At 41.5% G+C, this 20,635-nt stretch overlaps 1 protein-coding gene across 1 annotated transcript in view; it reads right to left on the bottom strand.

Moving 5' to 3' along the window:
* Positions 1 to 12,934: 12,934 nt before the first annotated feature.
* Positions 12,935 to 20,635, bottom strand: part of FDX1 (ferredoxin 1) — a gene marked incomplete at its 5' end in the record, with an annotated part of 29,392 nt that continues 21,691 nt past the window's right edge. Inside the window, 2 exons of the mRNA XM_034665620.1 lie at positions 12,935 to 13,629; positions 17,460 to 17,589. Coding sequence (XP_034521511.1) covers positions 13,515 to 13,629; positions 17,460 to 17,589 — 245 coding nt within the window. The remainder of the gene's footprint in view (positions 13,630 to 17,459; positions 17,590 to 20,635) is intronic.

Below are 20,635 nucleotides of genomic sequence, written 5' to 3'. Positions count from 1 at the left end.
GGAAAAAAAAAAAGAAAGAAAGAGGAGTTTCAGCAATCCCCCTGAATGAGAACTTCATCACTTACTTGTTCACCATGCCTTGAGGTGCATGGAAACCTCTGTTACTCCTCAGGCAGAGCCCAGATAAGGAGGCATACTGGTTTCCCATTCACGCCGAGGGGTGACATCAAAACCTTTCCACCGCAAAGAGAAAGCTCACCAGGGACAATCTCCAGCTCGTTACTAAGGAGGAGAGAGCAGCTCTCCCTCACAGAAAGACTGGAGGTGGTGTTTATCTGAAGCAGTGGTTACATAATATGGTCTCCCTCAGAAATTTTAGTGTAATAGAAATATCAGCAGTACTACCAAAAATAAGTTTAAAACTCTCCTGGCTCCAAACTTACCTAGATTTGCCTCATAGCCATCCCAAAGAGTAAGTTGGGAGATTCCACTGGAGTCGGAGTCCCCTTCAAGAGGAACCAATATTCATCTACAGCGAAAATTTGGAAGTTGCAGCTTGACTGTATTTCCTTTTATACAAGTATGGTTCTCTTTTTGGAGCAGCAGTGACCGAATCTATTTAGAACCAATTGCTTAAGTAGCAACATGAGCTCTGGGAGAAAAGAAGAAAAGGATCTCTTAAACAGCACATTAGTCTCAGAATGGCAAAGCATCCATGTCAGAAAGAAGGAAAAATGGGACAGTTTTCGGCTCTCTGTGGGTCTCAGGTATTTTGGAATTCTTTCAAATTTAGGATGCAAAGAACTTTTGACATGTTAACCAAAATGAAAGCCTGATGTCACAGGATCAAGCGACAATTTAGTCAAGATGGTTTTGTGGTTCTGCCTGTGTAGCTGCTGAAGTTCATTATTGCTAAAGGAGACCAGTTCTAAAGGGGTCTCGGAGGTCTCAGAAGAGTCTCCAGAAGAGCATGGTGCTTTCTGCTAAGCAACGGTGGCAGTGTGGCACGTGGACAGTTTTAGGTCTGGCAGCCAGTGTGTTCAGGGAGAGCCTGGCTTGGCTGTGGCCTGTGGTAATCATCGCAGGCGTCCTGATCCAGTTAATCGGCACAAGGCCAAGGCAAAAGAATTTCCTATTACATTGTCCACTGGCCCAGCCTTCTCAGGTGGTGACCAGGATACCTTGCCTCACTGTGCAGCCCCAGGGCCACCTGCTGCTCGGGGTATCAGCTCATCAGTGGGCTGAGAAAGGCGGTTCAGAAGGTGAAAGACAAGAATGACAACAACAGGAAAGGTATTCCACCGTGTTTCTTTCCAGAACCAAGTTTGTTTACTTATTAGAATAACTGCAGACGAAGCTGCTAAAACCTTATAAAATATATTGACAGATGAAGCGATATTCTATCTGGGATTTGCCTGACAAACGGGTGTGGGGTGGGGGTTAAGGGATGAAGTGGTTGAGGTTATAGACAAAGCAGTGATCACTAGGAGCTGGTATTTGTTGAAACTGGGTGATGGGGATATGGGGGTAGTATTCTTACAGGATGGCTCTCTGGCTCAAACAAGCTAATGGGTGCGAAGTGCTCAGCATGTAGTAAATGCTCAATAAACAGTAGCCATTATCCCCACTTCACACTTGAGGATGTGATGCTCAGAGAGCTTAGTAACCTGCCAGAGGTCACACGTCTGGGAAGCAGTAGAGCTAGTCTCCAAATCACACCTATCTCTTCCCAAAGCCCGTGCTCCTAGCCTCTCTTCTCTTTCTGCAGGTCTCTTTCCCCTCTACCCGTTTACAGGTTTCTGCGGTTTACCCCTACTTGGCCCCCTTTTCCCCTTGCAAAGTGGCATCTGCTTAATGCTCCCTCATCTAAGAGCCCTGAGTGGACCCACGCCCGGTTATAAAGTCAAGTTTCTCCATAATTTATTCAGCTGACGTTCGAATGATGGGCACAGAATGAGGCGCTAGGGTTGAAGAGGGGCGACACCCAGCCAGCCGTCCAGGAGATCCCAGGCGCAGACAGAGGCTAATAGACAAAGAGTTAGGGAGCACCTACCGCATGTCTGGCTCTGTGGCAGGAGTCTCAACTGGGGCACTCGCGAATGTAGAACATGTGAGGTCCCTCTCCTTCAAATGAGGAGTCCGGGGTAGAGGTGAGCTAGAGAAAGCAGGACATGGGAGAGTGGCCGGTGAGCCAGTAACTGTAATACGTTTTGGTGGGTGCTGTTCCTGCGGCAGAAGCCGGGGCAGGGTGCTTCAGAAACGCAAGGAAGGGATACCTGAACTGACTGTTATGCACAGGAAGCCTGGGGAGGAGGACGTGCAGCCTGTAGGGTCACGTGCAGCAGGCACAGGCAAAGCCTGGGGTCGTGCAGTGGCGTGGTGCATAGGGGGAGCAGGTCTGGAGCCAGAAGTGTGAGCAAGAATGGTGGAATCCGGAGCAGGGTCACAGAAAGCTCTGTCTGCAGTTCTGAGGTGCTCAGGCTCTACCCTGCTGGCCTGCATGTTTCCTAAACCTTCCTGATAAAATCACACAGGGCGACGGCTAGAAGCTGCTTTCCAAGTTTTGTACTATGTTCTGTGTCTTCTTATTCATGTTCTATTTTTTCCTTTTCTTGAGGTTACAAGGGCTTGTGCTTGCAATGCACACCAGCTCTACACTGACCACTGCGGGGGTGAGAGGGGTAGAAGGAGAAGTGAGGAAGAGTGTGGAGGCGGGGAGGGGTGAACAGAGATTTTTATGGGTCAGAAATTATGTTTGCAGCCATTTGGCAACCTGGAGTCGAACATGCCTTGATGCAGAGACGAATACGGTCTCCTCCCAGCATTCCCAGGAGTGCTGGCAAAAGCTTCCTCAGGGAGGGTGGTGAGTGAGTTGACAACACAGATTCTATACATGCCGCGCGAAGTGGGCTAAGGGTGAGGGTTCATAATGCCAGGTCAGTGTTGCTAAATCTCCCCGTGATGGAAACATGCTCCCTCCAAGTATTTTGGCCTCGGACAGTTCAGAAAGGGTTAGAGGGGAATTTGACTGCAATTCGTGGTTGATACAAAAAAAGGGTGTTGGGGGGGAGGAGTGGGGAGGGAAAAGAGAAAGAGAGACAATGCCAAAAAACGAAAACTCATTTTAGCTCTTCTATTAAAGCCAGATGTATTTTAGGCCCTGTTTCTAGGCAACTGCATAATGGTAATATTCTTGAATCCTTTTTTAAAAGATTCACAACTGTCAGAGTCAGTAAAGGTCAGAAGGTAATTATAAAGTAATAAGGCTGACATACTTGAGGCAGGATCACTCCAGCATCGCTTGGGAAGCTGTGACGTTTTGCATTTTACATTCATCTTCAGAAACTCCAAGACCTTCACTGATGCACTGCACCATGCCCCTTTGGCAAGACCGCTGACTTGATCAACTTGATCAGTGCATTTAACCTCTGAAATCACCCATCCGGCACTGAGGAAATCCCCCCCACACACACACACACATGCACAACCTTCCATGGGTCGTTAAGAAGGTGTAACAAACATCTAAGACGAAGTAGAACCAATAAGGAACTTTCTAACCGGAAATTGCCTTAGAGAGCAGTCCAACAGGCTCGATATAAAGATAAGAAAACTGAACCCAGGGATTGGAGGTAGAAAAGGAGAGAGAAGGAATCTATTAAGTGCATGGATGTGCTGCTAGGCGGACGTCTCCTATTTAGTGTTGCCTTTTTAAAAAATTTATTTATTTATGTATTTGAGAGAGAGAAGCGACTCCCCACTGAGCTCAGATCCCAATGTGGGGTTCAATCTCAAGACCCCGAGATCATGACCTGAGCCGAAATCAAGAGTCGGACACTTCACAGACTGAGCCACCCAGGCATCCCTAGTGTTGCCTTTATTCTTAATTGTGTGTGTGACCTTGGGACAAAGAAGAAAATTAACATTTATTGAGTTTTATTATAAACATTATCATTTTATTTTCACAATAATTGTGTAGGGTTTATAGGTATCCCTATTTCACAGAGGACAAAGCTAGGGCTTGCAGAGGTTAAGTCTTCCTGGCTCTTCAACTTATAGCTTATTTGACCTTGAAGAAGGTCGTGTAAGTCCACACTCACAAACTGATGAGAATGCCACACCTTGCAGGATACTATACAAGATTAAATGAGGTAGCTTATGTGAACCTCCAGTACACTGCTGGGCATTTGGTAGGTAAGTCATAATATTACTTATCTCAAAACCCTCCAGCAGCTTCCATTCCACTGGAGAAAAACCAAGTCCTTTCCATGGCCTACAGGGCCTGCACCACCTGGAAACTCTCCTTCTCCACTCATTGACCTTTCTGACCACCCTCCTAGGCCTCCCCTGGTCTCTGCCCACTTCATAGGCCCTGCTTACCCTGGCACGTTACACCTCAGAAACCACCCTATTTAAAAATCAGGTCCTTGGGGTGCCTTGGTTAAGCATCTGCCTTCAGCTCAGGTCATGATCCCGGGGTCCTGGGATTGAGCCCGGAGTTGGGCTCCTCGCTCAGCGGGGAGCCTGCTGCTCCCTCTGCTTGTGCATGCTCTCTCTCTGTCAAATAAATAAATAAAATCTTAAAAAAAAAAAAAATTAGGTCCTTACTCCTCACTGTCCCCTGCTGGGCATCTTTAGCCATCCTCTGTGTTATGGCTCTCCAAAGCACTTACCATTGAAAATACCCTATACTTTCATGTGTTTTCCATTTCTCCCATTGGAAAGTAAACCGTAAGCACAGAGATTTAATTGTTTTGTTTTGTCTTTGCTGAATCCCCAGTACCTGGTAGATCCTCTGCCCTTCCAAAGTATGANTTTGAAAATACCCTATACTTTCATGTGTTTTCCATTTCTCCCACTGGAAAGTAAACCGTAAGCACAGCGATTTAATTGTTTTGTTTTGTCTTTGCTGAATCCCCAGTACCTGGTAGATCCTCTGCCCTTCCAAAGTATGAAAAAAAAAGCAAGAAAAAAACTTAACCATAAGGAACTATGAAACACATTTAAAGGACTCCAAGACAAAGAACATGTCCAAACCAGAGACAAATAATGTTACTGAGGTCTCTTTATCCACACTTTCACTCCTTCCTGAGCTTAGGATATCCAGGACTTTGTATGTTCACTGCGCATGTGTGTGTTCACAGGGCTTGTCCCCTGAGCATAAAGACACCTGCTTTCCAACATTTCAGTACAAGTATCTACTGACTGACTGGTGTGTGTCAGGCATCATGCTCTGGGTAGGAGGATTCACAGGACATGCTTACAGCTCAGTGGCAGACACAGAAGCCAACAGCCAATCTCAGTACGCTCTAATATGGTAAATGCTAAGAGGGAACCATCTCCTGGGGGCCCCAGCTGGGCGTTCAGAGAGCACTTCCCCGAGAGGTCTAAAAGAGGATCGAGAGTTAGCCAAGCCGAGAAGAGGCAGGAGCACGCTCCAGGGATCAGGCTAAGCAAATGCCCAGTTATGAAACTGCATGATGTATTCAGGGAACCACAGTTTTTGTGTTACTAGACCAGGATCTCAGGATCTCTTACATGCTGTAGGAAGGGGCTTGGACTTCCCTTGTGGAATGCAAAATGATCCAATTTGTTTTCAGATTGATCACCCTAATGGAGGAGAGTTCTAATCCAGGCTTGTTAAAGGTTCGCACAACTATTAAAGCAAGACTTGGTGAGATCTTGGATGACACACTGGGCCCTTTCCACGTGGTGACAGGAGAGGATGCAGCCCCTTCGCGAAGCCTTGCATCTTCAAGCCATCTTGAAATCAGGCAGACACCTGAGAGAGGCTAGACCATCTATGCCAGTCCATGGTCAGCTTACAGGCTCCCCCCAGGTCTGGCCAGCCTCTGAAGCCCAGAGAACCCCTTAGCCGGTAAATGAATTTGAAGTAACTTGAACATCCAGTCCACTGAAGGAGACCCATGTGGACATGTGAGAGCCTTCTAAGTATAAAGTGCTAATAATCCAGGGCTCAGCTACCCCACTTCTCAGGTTCTCTAGACCAGAGTTTGCCAGATCAGAGTCCACTCTTCCTGCTCACGGCTGTTTTATTCATCCCATATAACATAAAAAACAAACCAAACTTAAAATCCTTGCAAACATATCAGGAGATTTCAAATAAAAACTTGGGTCGCAGCTTCTCTTAGGGAAAAAAAATCTGAAAATACCAGCCTGTCTTACTATTTGGCAACAACTGGCTAGAGAGAAATAGCAGCTGCCACCCCCACCCCGGACCTCTCCTCCCCTTAGACGGGACAGTCCCTATATGGGGCTTTCCAGGTGACCCTGGAGTCTTCAGAAGCTGACCCTAAGCATTCCTTGTCCAAAACCATAGCCCCTCATCTCCAGTCTGGATTTACCAGATGGCCAGATTAGCAAACTCTTTCAAGACTAACAAGTTCCACCAATAAGCTCTCTCCTGTTAATTACTCAGTGCTGGTATTTGGTTGGATGTGGAAGGCATGTCAGAGAAGAGGGACATAACAGGTACTACACAAAGGGGCGGACAGAGGAAAGGGTAGGGTCAGGTGAGGAGTGGGGGGAGGCAGCACACCCCTGAGAATCAGAATTACTCTGAATACTCCCCAGCTCCTTCAAGGCCGAGAGGCTTGAAGGAATTGGGTAAAAGTAAGAAGGGAAAGACATGAAAGGGGGAGGGACAAGACAGAGGGAGGAGCTAGAATGGAATTAACATCTTGGCAGGCCATGAGTCCATAGGGAGAGACTCCCTTTCCTTTTGAAGCCTCACGGACAAGTGTTTAAAAGAAAAACATTAATAGCCGTGCACTTCTAAATTTTATTGCTAATTAGAACTTAACATGCTTGGAAGTTTTGAATGAGGTGTTAAGTGCAAAATATGTTACCTTGGGCAGGGGTGAGCTTTTTCTAGTTCAAAACTACAAAAAAGTGAAGAGTAATGGAATGTTTCACCCAGATGGTTTGGCTCTTTGATATCTACAAACATTTTGAAAACACTTAGAATATTTTTCAACTTTTCTGTGCAGTTGCATTAGGTGATGACTGTTGGCTTACTTATTTCCTGTTTAGCTTTTCCTTTGCTCTCTCTCCAAACAACTTTTGGTTTGGAAAAGTAGCCAGTTCACAAAGTTGGACTTGTGGCATAAAAACATTGTGTAATAATGGAGACACATGCATACCAACAGGTGGTTTTATAATCTAATGCCTTGTGGTAAGTTCTGTTATCCTGCTGCTTGGCATGTATTCTGGGCTTGATAATGGATATTTTGAGGTGTGCACATTAACCACATCAAGATGAGGCTCCAACCCCCCAAGGATGGGGTTTCACAGAGACTCTGGCAGAGCTCCAAGGCTGTGCATGATTCCTACACAAATGCAACCAGCTGGTTAGCCGAGAGCTGGTGCAACAGTTAGATGAACATTTTAGTCTCTGGTATAGAGGAAAAAGCCAGAAAAGTCAGCTTTCTAGGGCCACGCTCTCTTTGCCCTTTACAATACAAGAAACCTCCGTACTCTAAAGGTCTGATCATTGAGCATCGTACTGTGCAGGACACACAAGCAGAAGCTGGAGAGGTGGGCATCAGGTCAAAGTATGCCCACCCCCCTGCTGGGTACATGAGCACTTTATTTTCAGTCTGGGAGCATTCTCAAAAGAAATAATCATCTCATCCTTCTGAAGAGTTCAACTGTCTGGCCAAAGTAACGAAGACTCAAAAACACTTGAAAGTTTGTCTCCTCATCATCCTGATAAGAGCTATAACCCAAGACTTTAACCTTGGAAGCTGTCAATGGTATAGAACCTATTTGCTTTTCTTTATTTAGGTTAGTGACTCTTTTAACATAATTACGCTTATTAATCCAAAACTCTAACCCGGGATTTTCTCCTCTCACAAGCCCCTGCTATTTTACCCCAGAAAACTTTTGGAAAACAGTGGTGGGCAAGCCAGTCTTCTCCTTGGAGAGTCATTGAAAAAAATTCAACTAATATTGACTGACCACCTACTATGTGCCAGATACTGATGGCATTTGGAATATAACATGAATAAAAGAGATTGGATTTTAATAAAAGACCACAGGAGCTGTCACTTTTGATTTTATAATTCATATCTGATCTTAAGTAGACCACATCAGTTGAAATTACTGTATACATGGGAATCCTCTTGGCAATTTCACCTGGTTGTACAGGACACAGCTCAAAACTGAGCAGCCAGCGCGTGCGATTTCCCTATAGCAGAATTATGTTAAACAGAACCCTTACGGGATTATTAAAACATTTCTCCAAAGTGTTTTCTCTCGTGCGCAAGAAATGGTTTATCTATCATGCAAAATATAGCCAATGATCATACTTGAAAAAAATCAGATTGGGCTACCAAGAAATATATTGTAAAAAATTTTTTTAACTTGATTAATAAAATATATTTAAAATCCTATGTATATCTCAATTTAGCGGGAGACGGGTAAGCTGATCGTGGTAGAGTGCTCTTCTCCCTTTCAGAGCAGGTTTCCATGTGGCAGTGTGTTTTGGAGTATTACAAGGAGCTGTGTGGTTTGAAAGAACTGATGTTGTTTTAAAAAGTAAACAATTTATATTCCCATTTTCAGCAACAGGTACTTTCCTTCTTTTAGACTTTTATTAAATTGCGCCTTATTTTTTCTCTCAATAAAAAGGCAATGAGTTATTTCCAGCCCACATTCACAGTTGTATTGTTATCTGCTTCCTTTTGTAGTTATTACAGGCTAGAAATTTTCAATTCATCACTTCTTGAGGATTTAATACAGGTGGTTATCAATGGACTATTTCTCTGACATAAAAGATTACAATAAAGCACTAACATTTTTAGTGCATTCATCAGATGCCCAGTTAGGCTTAAGATTAATCCCTGTATACATCTGTTTTTTAAAATAACTCTTCTAAATGGGAAAGTCAAAGAATCGAGCCCCGGTCTGCAATTCCTACATAATAAGAATTTCACCTCTGCTTTATTGCCTAAGGTGGAGATTTTGTCAAGAAGTGATAATCAACAATCACAGTTTCACAGGGCTTTATACTAACACTTTACACTCCACACAGTGCTTTACAGTTCAAAATGTTTACACACATCTTTTAATTTAAGTAAGTAGAAAACGTTGTCCAACGGATATTATTACATGGATGAGAGAGTAGTTTGGCTGAGGTACTGGGTATAATTCTCTCTAGAATCAGGTATGTAGCCAGAGGCGTGACTGCCTCAAGATGGAATATTTGTGAGGAGGCACAGATAGGCCTCAAGAGGTCTTTGTATAATTTTCCATGGATTATAAAGCATTGTCATACAAATACACAGTGAGCACATGTCAAAGATTTATTAAACTCATTAATGAGGGGACCAGCAGAATGACAAAGCTGGTTCACAGAAGGACACGAAAAACTAATACACGCACGTACATGCGGAGGAAGAGAGTGCTGGGGGGGGGCGGTCTACACAGGCAGCCATAGGACAGGATGATGCCCGACAAGGCAAGACACCGCAACTCTGTTACCTTTTCTACCAAAATGAAAATCTTTGCAATTTAACAATCTCCTCTAAATTACTTAATCAAACTTTAGATGGGGCACCAGGGTGGCTCAGTTGGTTAAGCGTTCAACTCTTATTTCGGCTCTGGTCATGATCTCAGAGTCCTGGGATCACTTCCCGCTGAGCTGGGACCCTGCTTGTCTCCCTCTCCCTTTGCCCCTCCCCCAGCTTGCATGCACATGCTCTCTCTTTCTCTCTCAAATAAATAAATAAATCTTTTTAAAAAAATCTAACTTTAGAGGAACTGGGTCCTAATCACTAATAAGTACTAAGTCAAAGTTACCTTCCCTGGAGCCTGGGTCAGCAAACTTTTTCTATATAAGGCCAGATAGCAAATATTTTAGGTGTTATAAGCCATTTGGTTTCTGTCATAACTACTCAACTCTGCTATTGTCAAATGAAAGCAGCCATAGGCAACAAGGAATAGATGAGCATGGCTGAATTCCAATAAGGCTTACTGACATAAAACAGGTGGTGGGCTTGACTTCACCTACAGAACATAGTTTGCTAATACCCCTGTCTTAGAACATCAGGTGATCCTTGGGTGCCCAGTTAGACAATCCTCTAAGTACACTTTAAAGTGACCTGCAGTAATCTTTTTGCTTTATTTCCAAGTTTTAGATAATTTTTTAAACAGTACCCAGGTCTTCAAACAATAAACCCCATGCTTTTCCCTCACTGCAAAGGAGAACTTACCTTGCTATCGCTCTGAGTCGTACTTAGTCTTTGGAGTTCAGTTAAAAAACAAAGTAAGACTCTATTAAAGATAGGGCGTTAAAATAAAACTGTTTAGGAGAGTGTGTTTCTCAATTTTTCTCAGTTTGGTTTGCTTGGTTTGGGAAAACACTCTGTGAACTAACTACCTATCCCTTTTTCACTGCCTTAAGGAATCCTCATTAGGACCAATGGGAAGCCCCACGCTGATGAGAAATCACTAAGGCCTTCTGAAATACATAATGGCAGACACTCCCAAGATGGAGGAGCGCCCATTTGAAGATTGGTCATGACGGTGTCTCATGACGCAAGGGGACGGAGGCCATGTACCACCTATAGGATCTCAGCACTCGTATTTCAAGAACTACCTACCTGTAAGATCTAAGACCAGCAGAAGGACCTGACTTTGGCTCATTCAAAACTACTTCATTCAAGGTATGTTTAAAAAAGATGACAAGTTGAACAATCATTTTTAATACAGTGGAAATTATCTGATGTCTCAGGAAAACCTATGTGTCTTGATTCCTTTTAAGGTGGGAGTTGAGAGGAAGGCTCAGTATACAGGCCTATATTGAGCTCATGCAGTCTCATCCACGACAGGAGACTGCCACAGAGCAAGATGCTGGAAGCATATTCCTTATAAGACCAAGTTTTGTTTAACTCAAGTATTTATTAGATGCCTACTGTGGGATAAATGCTGCGATAGGCACTGCAGTTACAAAGCTGAACACAACCCAGTCCTTATTTTAAAAAGCTTAGTCTATCAGGGGACTCATGTAGTAAGTGCTGCACGTCAGAAGGCTGCATAATGCCATGTGTAGGAAATGCTCTGAAGGGCAGTCTGAGGCAGAGGCCTTGGGCAGATGGGGGATAAAGACCTCTGGGTGAATCAAGCTGAGGGGTCATGGTTTCAGCAACGGCCAATAGACAAAGGGAACCAGAAAGATGCGAAGGCTCTGCTTAATTTTATAACATCAAACCAAGTCTAAAAGTTAGAAGGCAAATAATACACCCAGGTGGTAAGATGGGCAGATGAGAGTCAAAAGGAAAGAGGAATGAAGGCACTGACTGATGATTTATTACTGACAGTTTCTGCCAAGTAACACCTCTCACGACAGACATCTTTCCCATCCACTTCGCTCCTCAGTGGCCTCTGGTAGATTTAAATGATATTTTAACCCCCTGTTTCTGTTCTGAAATAACCACTCTGTGTCTGCAAGTGATCATGTCTTCCTCCTGCCAGCTGGTTTTCTAATTTTTAAATTTCTAGAAACTTATAAACAAAAGAAAATCTGATAAAAACAACTTGATATCATGTGATGTGTTGACACATGAAAAGAATCCTGTTGTTGCTTAACCAACATCATATTTCTATTCTTAAATATTTCTCTAATAGGAAACAAAGTTTATATATAATGTTTGAATACTTTTGAATAGTTTACACTTAGAAGTAAGTTTCATATACTATTTTTAGAAATGTACATACAACACATTATTACTATTTTTTAATTTATAGAGTGATAAGTTATCCTATAAATAAGAAATCCATCTAACAAATTCTGATCCAAAATGTGGTTTACCACAAAATTTCAGGGAGTTTAAGAGCAGGAAAAGCAATTAAAAGAGTGGTAAAAAAGAAGAAAAAGATGGAAAGACATATAATGAATCTAAGTTCCCCTTTAGAAAACAATTTTTTAAGCAAAATGTGATTGTTCTAATAAATGCTAAATGACTATAATAGAAATCACATGGATCACCATATTTATTTATTTATATATTTTTTAAAGATTTTATTTATTTATTTGACAGAGATAGAGACAGCCAGCCAGAGGGGGAACACAAGCAGGGGGAGTGGGAGAGCAGGCTCATAGCGGAGGAGCCTGATGTGGGGCTCGATCCCAGAACGCCGGGATCACGCCCTGAGCCGAAGGCAGACGCTTAACCGCTGTGCCACCCCAGGTGCCCCTGGATCACCATATTTAAATACTTATAAAGAAAATAAGAAATCTGTCCTTTAAGACAAAAATTAGACAAATATTTTCACAGTGAAAGTTAGGCAAAAGCCTTTCAAAATTCTTTGAATCGTTCACTTGAAAAAGTAATTCAGCAGTTCTGAATTACTTATGTAATTACAGGTTGGTTTTATTTGTGAAGACCAAATACAATATTAAGTGTTAGCATGTAACCAACAATTATATATACTATTATGCCAAAGGAAGCTGCCTTTCTTGATGGCAAAATGCAGAGAAATGTTAACTAAAATTATACAGGATTGAAAGGGAACCCACCATTATTCTCTCTGATTTTAATCAACTGTCAGGAAGAAAACTGTTGGGAGTTATACAATAAAACCAATGAACCATCATAATAAAGACGACACAAACTCTTTCAAAATGCAATGTAAGAGTGAAATCCAGTCCTTCTTGAAACGTTTAGAACACTGTTAGTTAGAAGGCCAGTCTTCTCAGGCAGTAATGTGCCAGTAAGCTAACCTCAAAGTAAGGGTTCCTGTGGTGGCTTTAAACCACGTCTGCAACTTCTCTGACACCCTCTCTTCAAATGACGGGCCAGACTCGGTGCCTCACTGCTAATGAAAAGAACAGGCAGAAGTGACACTACGTGACTTCCAGAACTAAGTCACTGAAAGGATGCAGCTTCCGCCTGGCGCATGAGCTCCCTCGCAGGCGCTGGCTCTCAGACACCAGCCACCAAGCAGTGAGGAAATCCAGACATGTTTCACTGGATCAAAATTCTGAAATATTTATTTAGAAGGCAATAACAATCTGTGAAATGAAGCGGTTTACTGAGCGATGAGTTTTGTCCATTTAATTATTGCTATAAATAAGATATTAATAATTTCCCTAGTGTCAGTCTGAACACATAACTTGTAGTAAGACGATATGGGTTCTAGTACATATTTTCTCATTTGTTCTATGGCTCTAGACAAGCCATTTTAGATCTCTGCCTTCACCCACATCTAACAGGGAAAATAATACCTTTTTTTTTAACCTAACTTACAGGTAATTAGGCATAAGATTTATATGAAAATATCTTGCTAAAGTTGCTAAACAAACATACGGCAAAATATGTAAGCTTCTATAATATTAAATATTTTCTAACATTGATTTGTTTTTTATAAGTTAACCAAAATAAAGACTGCATACTTTCAGAACTACAAAATGCAGTAGTATGTAGGGTTAATTAAAGTGGTAAACCTAATCATAATAATAAACCCCTCCACCCGTGTTCTCATGTAATTACATTAAGAAATAATAATTATAAAAATAGGTAAAATTTTGTGAAAATATTCCGATTTATTCTAGCTTAAGAGTTCTTGCCCACATCCATGGATTGTCTGGCATCGGCCACCACATCAGGTACTCGAACTGTCATATTGTCCATAGACTTTGTCAAATAGATTTGGCAGCCCAACCGAGATCTGTATAAAAAAGGGAGAAGTATGGTTTAGGATTAAGTACGTATTATTCACAAGGCAATGCAGTTGACAGGACATTTTCTTACGCAAAGCAGTGAGGGATTTACTTCCCTTTTAAATTTCCATTATGTTGAAACGCATACACCGAACCCATTCAAAACCAGAGGCTACACGGAAATGTAAATGTGAAACAGAGCACAAAGCGTGGTGTGCCGAAGCATTTTTGTCTTCAGTCTCCAGCATCTCCTACAACTACTGTGTTTCGGTGAAAGGGCTGATGAGCAATGAAACAATCAGAAGGCACGACAGTGAAGAAGAGAACAGAGGTCTGAGCAACACCAAGAGAATGATTCATCAATCCCCTGGTCTTTGAAACCATATGGATGATAAAGGAAAGCTACCCTTTTTAAAACCTTTAAGAAATTTGGAAATAGAGACTTAAGTCATCAATTATCAGATGCCTATTTTTTGCCACATTTTTAACATCTCTGAAATGGAGATGCATCTTAAAATCAATGGCACCTTACAATCACAGCTGCACTGGGAGGCGGCAGTCCCATCAGAGCTGCGAACTCAGGGACCATGTTTGATAGGTGTCTTGTCAACTGAGTTGTGGGAAGCGTGTTCATACTACATGTATGAATTTAATTACCACTCAAATAAGTCCAAAAAGACTATGAAAGTTAGGAAACATACATAGCAGGACATACATTTGGTATTAGTAAAGCAAATATTTGTCATTGGAAGAATAACTATAATTCCATTTTCTTTTTTTTCTTCAGAATTACTACCAATTTTATTTTATTTATATTTTACTTTTCTAACAGTGATGTACAAATCTATGTCTAGATAAGTATAAATAGCTCTGTTAATATGCACAAAGTATCAAGTGATAACTCTGTACCAGTATTTTAATCAGCAGTGCTTTTTTCTTTGAGGCACATAAAAACAAATATATTAGTGTTAAAACTGTCTACGATTTGACGGCATATGGCATGCAGGTCTTGGTTTCATTAATGTATCCATCAAGCATTCACTGAGCACTAAACGTCAGTGGGTACACGAAGAACGGCGGCTCACTTCCATCACTGAACACGCTTACGTGCCGGGTGCCAGGGACGCAGTGAAGCAGCATCGGGTTAGAGCCAACCAGCCAGTGGTCCGGAATCCAGCAGTGCACATGGCACATTTCCTAACCCTGCCAGACATTAGTTTCCTAACCTAATCCTAAAGATGAAGAATAAGCAAGGTCCTCACAGGACTGTTGTGGGAATTCATTACCAATACCAGTATGAAGGAGTGAACTTTCAATCAATCAGACGAGATGAGTCACATTCACAGATAATTAACATGTGAGATTGTGACCAATGCCACAGAGAGAGAAAGCCAGAAGGTCTGAGAAGAAAGAAGAAAGCACTTACTTCTGGCCAGGGGAGATGGTGTTTAGAATGTGCTTTAAAGGATGGGGAGGATGTAATATTTAATAAAAGATAAAGGAGAAAGGCATTTGAGGCAAAGGTAACAGGGACTCAAGGCCTATTTGAGGCAATATGGGTTTTCAGCTTGGCTTGGCTACTATGCAGGGAGGGTGATGGGCGAGAATGCCCACCAGGCCACAGACAGCTTTGAACACCCATAAAAGAAGTTTAGGCTTTAATTGGTGAGCAATGAGGGACCACTTGGAAGTTTTTGAGCAAGGGAGTAAGTATAGCCAGGGGAAATACTGACTTCTGATAGAAAAAATCGCCTTGTACCAGTAATTCCTACTTGTTGATTACAAATAGCCTTGACAGTATTCAATTAGGCCTTTAGCTCTGTCTGCAGGACAGAAAACGTGGCGAGCCAATTTAGAACAATTCATCTAGACTGTGGCGAGTCCCAGAGAGACTGCTGGTTATTCCTGTTGTTCACATAAAGACAAGATAATTGCAGTCTCCAAGGCATTTTTAATTTAGAGACAGAGATGGAAACGGCTGTCAGTGAAAAGGGACAGCTTACAGTAAATGCAGTGAGAAAACACAGGAAGTGTGTTATGGGAACCCAGGGACCGTGGCTCCAGGAAGGCAAGGCAGTGGCGCCCTTCAGCTGTTTTCTCCCCTCCTTCCTCTACCCCCTTGCTCTAGGTCTACCCAGTAGAGAAAGTGTCTATACCTCCAGACCAGGAGACAGACTGCAAGGCGGCTTTGATTTCACCCTGGGTTCCACAAAATTCTGACATGTGCAAACCCTGATGGTATGTTCTCCAGCCCTCTTTGCCATATATACTCGACAGTGGAAATACCCTGGGGGGGTGTGTTTACTTTACTCCTAAGGGTTGGTTTTCAATTCAGAGAACTACAAGGTCAATGACTTTAGGGCCCAACATAACTGATTCAAATCAAGGCTCTGTCATTCTCTAGCTGTGCAGCCTTAAGCAAATCTCATAATTAAGCCTTGTTTTCCTACCTATGAAATGGTGACGATACTACCAAACCCTGAAGGTTAGAAATAATCATTGTCAAATACCTAGCAACAGTACGTGTCTGGCACATAAATTGATACTTTTATCATTACAATGCAGAAAACTATTTGATGAATGCTTTCTCCACCAGACACTGTTCTAAGAAGGTCACACAACAAGCCTATGAGGCAGGCACTATTACCATCCTCATCTCACAACTACAGAAACTGAGGCCTCTATTTCTTTGTTTTGGAACTATGTGGTATCCCAGAAATCATTTACACGTGGTTATTGGCTTTGAGCAAAATTATTTTGATTCCAGATATGCCCCAGTGTCTTATAACTGCTACCTGTGAGAAGCACTTTTCTCTTTCCCCACAACAATCATTGGGTGCATTCAGCTACAGTCCACTTTGCTCCGAAGCCTAAAGAGACCCTGTTCTCCCAGCTTCTCCTGCTGGGGTATCAGCCTCACTGCCACCAATGGGGAAATGAACCACAAAAGGGAATAAAATGATTCTTCACCACTAAATAAATACTAATGACCTAAACATTTTTTTGAGGATTAAATAAGATGGTTGATGTTAAGGATTTAACAAAATTATGGTTATATAATATATACGGTATCATGCTATTATTACTACTATTATTTTTAATTTCTTAAACAATTACTTTTCTTGAGGGTCACCAAATTACAGGTAAACACCAAAGCCAACCTTAGTTAAGTACTCATGATCTTGTCCCCTTGAAACAGTAACTCAACTAGCAATCTCCTCTAACTCCAACCAAAAGACGAGGTAATTTTTAAAAATAAAGTATCACTCAATATCACTTGTTACTATAAATCTGACTACTTTTAAGAGTGATTCTACCTATTATTATCAAGAATAAGCTCTGATTAAATTACTATTAAGGTACACTTAGAAAGAGAACTATTCATTTTAATATAGTTACTATTATATATTAAGTTTCTTTAAAAATTCTATTCTTTCAAGTAGCTAAAACTTCCCATGATAATTTCATCCAATTATCAAATCTGTCCTTCAAGAACACCATAAAAAGCATTAAACTGAATCCCAACTCATTAAATTGTGATAAATATTAATCCCTCGAATAAAACTAGACTAAAGAAGATTTATTAGGATCTAGAACTTATACTTCCTATACCTTCAATGGATTTTTTTTTTAGCAGGAAGGAAAGGTTCATAAGGGCAAATCGTGTAGAAGAGTGACAACAAACAGAAATGTCCCACATTTGATATTCAGAGTTTGTAACTCTTCTCCGTCTGTGCCGGAGCACTATTCCATGCACGGGTCTGGTCTCAGGTGCAAACTACTAAAAACTTTATCTTCCCAGATTATTAGTGTAGCTGAAGTGGTCCTAAAATCTTACCTATCTGTTAGTCCGTATGCCAGATCGAGCATGTCATTCTCCTCATCAGTGACTGCTTCTAACTTCTCAAATATGTGCTCTTCAAAGATGAGGTGACAGGTGGAGCAAGCCAAGGTCCCCTCACACGCACCTACGAAAGCAACACACATTGAACACACTCCCCCCACATTAAACACAAGTCAAATCCAGTTTGAATTGATCATTTCTAGATTTTAGAATCAGCATTAGCATACAGAAATACTAGGACTTTATTTCTGAATAATAATGAGATTTAGGGACGACCTCCCATGCTTCCCTGCACCCCCCCGCCCCGCCCCGAGCACACACACACAATTTGAAATCACTTTCACCTATGGCTTCAAAAAGGTTCTGGGCTAGGTGCTGTGAAGGGAAACACAAAAATACACAATTCTAATATCAAAGAGCTTACAAGTTAATAAACTCAGACATGCACGCATATAACAATGTATGCATTTTTAGGGACTCCTGGGTGGCTCAGTGGGTGAAGCGTCTGCCTTCGGCTCAGGTCGTGATCCCAGGGTCTCGGGATCAAGCCCCGCATCAGGCTTCTTGCTCAGTGGGGAGTCTGCTTCTCCCTCTGCCTGCAGCTCCCCCTGCTTGTGCTCTCTCCTGCTATCTCTCTAATAAATAAAATCTTTTTAAAAAGTACTTATTTAAAAAAAACAATGTATGCAGTTTTAAACTAACATAGTAATCATCTATATAGTAGCTACATAAGTTATTTACCTTTGTTCTGGAGAGCTCAACACAATTTATGAAACCTTGGGGTATATGAGAAGAATTAGAAAACAACCAAACCTATGTCTAAATCAAATTAAATACTCCTCCCTCTCAATTTCACCTTGTAATCAAGATAGAATCAAATAAGTCATTTTAAGAATTATATTGGTTTTATATTGGTTTTAAAATAATGAGATAAGACTATTTCTCCTGTCCTGTTTATTAATTTGACACTTATTTTCTGAGTGCCTATTACATGCCAGGCACTGTGAAAAGGGAACTGAAAAGTCATCGAGTCCAACCAAACCATGACTGGATCTGCTCCGCCACGTCTCTGTCCCAGGGGTTACCTAGCCTCTGCTTGAAAACCTCTGACAAAGCTACATGGCATAAGTCAGCCAGTTCCACACTGGGCTTCTGACAAGCGAAGTCTGTCACACTGTAACTTCAGCTGCTAATCCAAGTCTATCCGATAGAGTCCAGCCCTTCCTTCCTCCTCCCAGCTGTGTTGAGGCATAACTGACAAAATTCTAAGATATTTAAGGTGTGCATTGTAGTGATTTGCTATATGTACACAACGTGAAAGGGTCCCCCCCACCTAATTCATTAATACACCCATCCTCTCATATATTTATCTTTTGTGCGTGGTGTTTTTTGTTTCTTTTCTTTTTCTTTTTTTTTTTTTTTGGTAAGAACATTTCAGCTCTACTCTCTTAGCAAATGTCAGTTATCAGTTATAGTCACCATGTTACGCATTAAATCCTCAGACCTTATTCATTTATAGCTGCAAGTTTGGATCCTTTTACCAACCTCTCCCTATTTCCCCACCCCCCTGGCAACCATTTTTCTATTCCGTTTCTGTGAGACTTTTCTTAACGGTTTATTTAGTGAATCTTTCTTCTGAACAATAGCTTTTCATATTTTGAGGCTGTTCTTCCCTCTGCAGGCTGAGCACAGCTAGCTGCTTCAAGTTTGTCTTACACAGTAACAGCTCTAAATCCCATCCCCCCGTCTTGCTGAGCTTGTCTTTCAAAAATGGGAGTCCAAAGGAGGATCTGACAAAACAGAATCGTGCAGAATCATGTCCTAGTTAAATCCCACCTGAAAAAGTTATTCTGGCTTGTTTTGTAAATAATTTTTTTAAAGATTTTACTTATTTATTTGTCAGAGAGTGCACAAGCAGGGGGAGTGGCAGGCAGAGGGAGAAGCAGGCTCCCCACTGAGCAGGGAGCCCGACTCGGGGCTCAATCCCAGGACCCTGAGATCATGACCTGAGCCAACAGCAGACGTTTCACCAACTGAGCCACCCAGGCATCCCTTTTAAATAATTTTTAAAGCCTTTACACAACTGTAAAGATTATAGAGTCCTAGGAGTAACTTCAGTTTGATTTAGATTCTCTTTTGGTCAATTAAACAATACAAAAAATACATAACTATTATCAGTAACCTGCTTAATTTTCCTCTGAATGAATTAATCATTTTAACAAGAGTTGTTCTCTCATAATTTAAACATTTGTCATCTTATTACCTAAAAAAAATCAAGGAAGAAATAAGAGACTTCCTTAAATGCTCATTTTTACTAAATCTAATCCAAAGCAGTAACAGGATTGAGTAGACAAGAGACCACAGAGTGAAGCACAGGAGTTACAGTGGCTTTTGGAGCCACCATCAGGCTTCAGTCCCAGCTCCGCTTCTCACTAATAGCATCACCTTGACCTGCTTTACCCTCCACACCTCCGTTCCCTCAGTAGCGACTGCACCAGCCTCACGTGGTCCTTGCAAGAATTACATGTGAGTGTTAACTTAATATATTAGGTACTTGCAACCATGACATATAGGTAGTAAGCCCGATACAAGTGTATTATTATTGTTGCTGTTATTATTATTAATCAGTTAACATTGTTATGTATTAATACTATTATTTGGAAGTTATAAGGAATCTTAAATAATTCAACTTTCTTTTTAAATACAACAGGAATTAAACCCAAGAAGTTAAATGAATAGACTAAAGGTCATATTGCTAGTTAGGGATGAGTCACAGCTCCAGCTAAGTTTCCCAGTGTTGATGATAACTGGTTCCTGCCACTCCATAATCTAAGCCACCTTACTTATATATCAAATATATATAATCTAATAAACATATACAGGGTGGCGCCTGGGCGGCTTAGTTGGTTGGGCACCCAACTCTTGGTTTCAGCTCAGGTCACGATCTCAGGGTTGTGGGATTGAGCCCCTCATTGGGCTCCATGCTCTGCATGGAGTCTGCTTGAGTCTCTCTTTCCCTCTGCCCCTCCTCTCCACATACTCTCTCTCTCTCTCAACTGAATAAAAAATATAAATATACACACACACATATATATATACACACAAATATATACATACACCAATTGGTTATTTGAACAAGTAGATGACTTTTCTATTTTTGTGTAAATTTG

The sequence above is a fragment of the Ailuropoda melanoleuca genome, chromosome 8, assembly GCF_002007445.2.
Source record: "Ailuropoda melanoleuca isolate Jingjing chromosome 8, ASM200744v2, whole genome shotgun sequence".
NCBI classification, from domain to species: domain Eukaryota; kingdom Metazoa; phylum Chordata; class Mammalia; order Carnivora; family Ursidae; genus Ailuropoda; species Ailuropoda melanoleuca.
The sequence above is the reverse complement of the archived record's forward strand: the minus strand, read 5'-3'. Positions and strand labels throughout refer to the sequence as shown.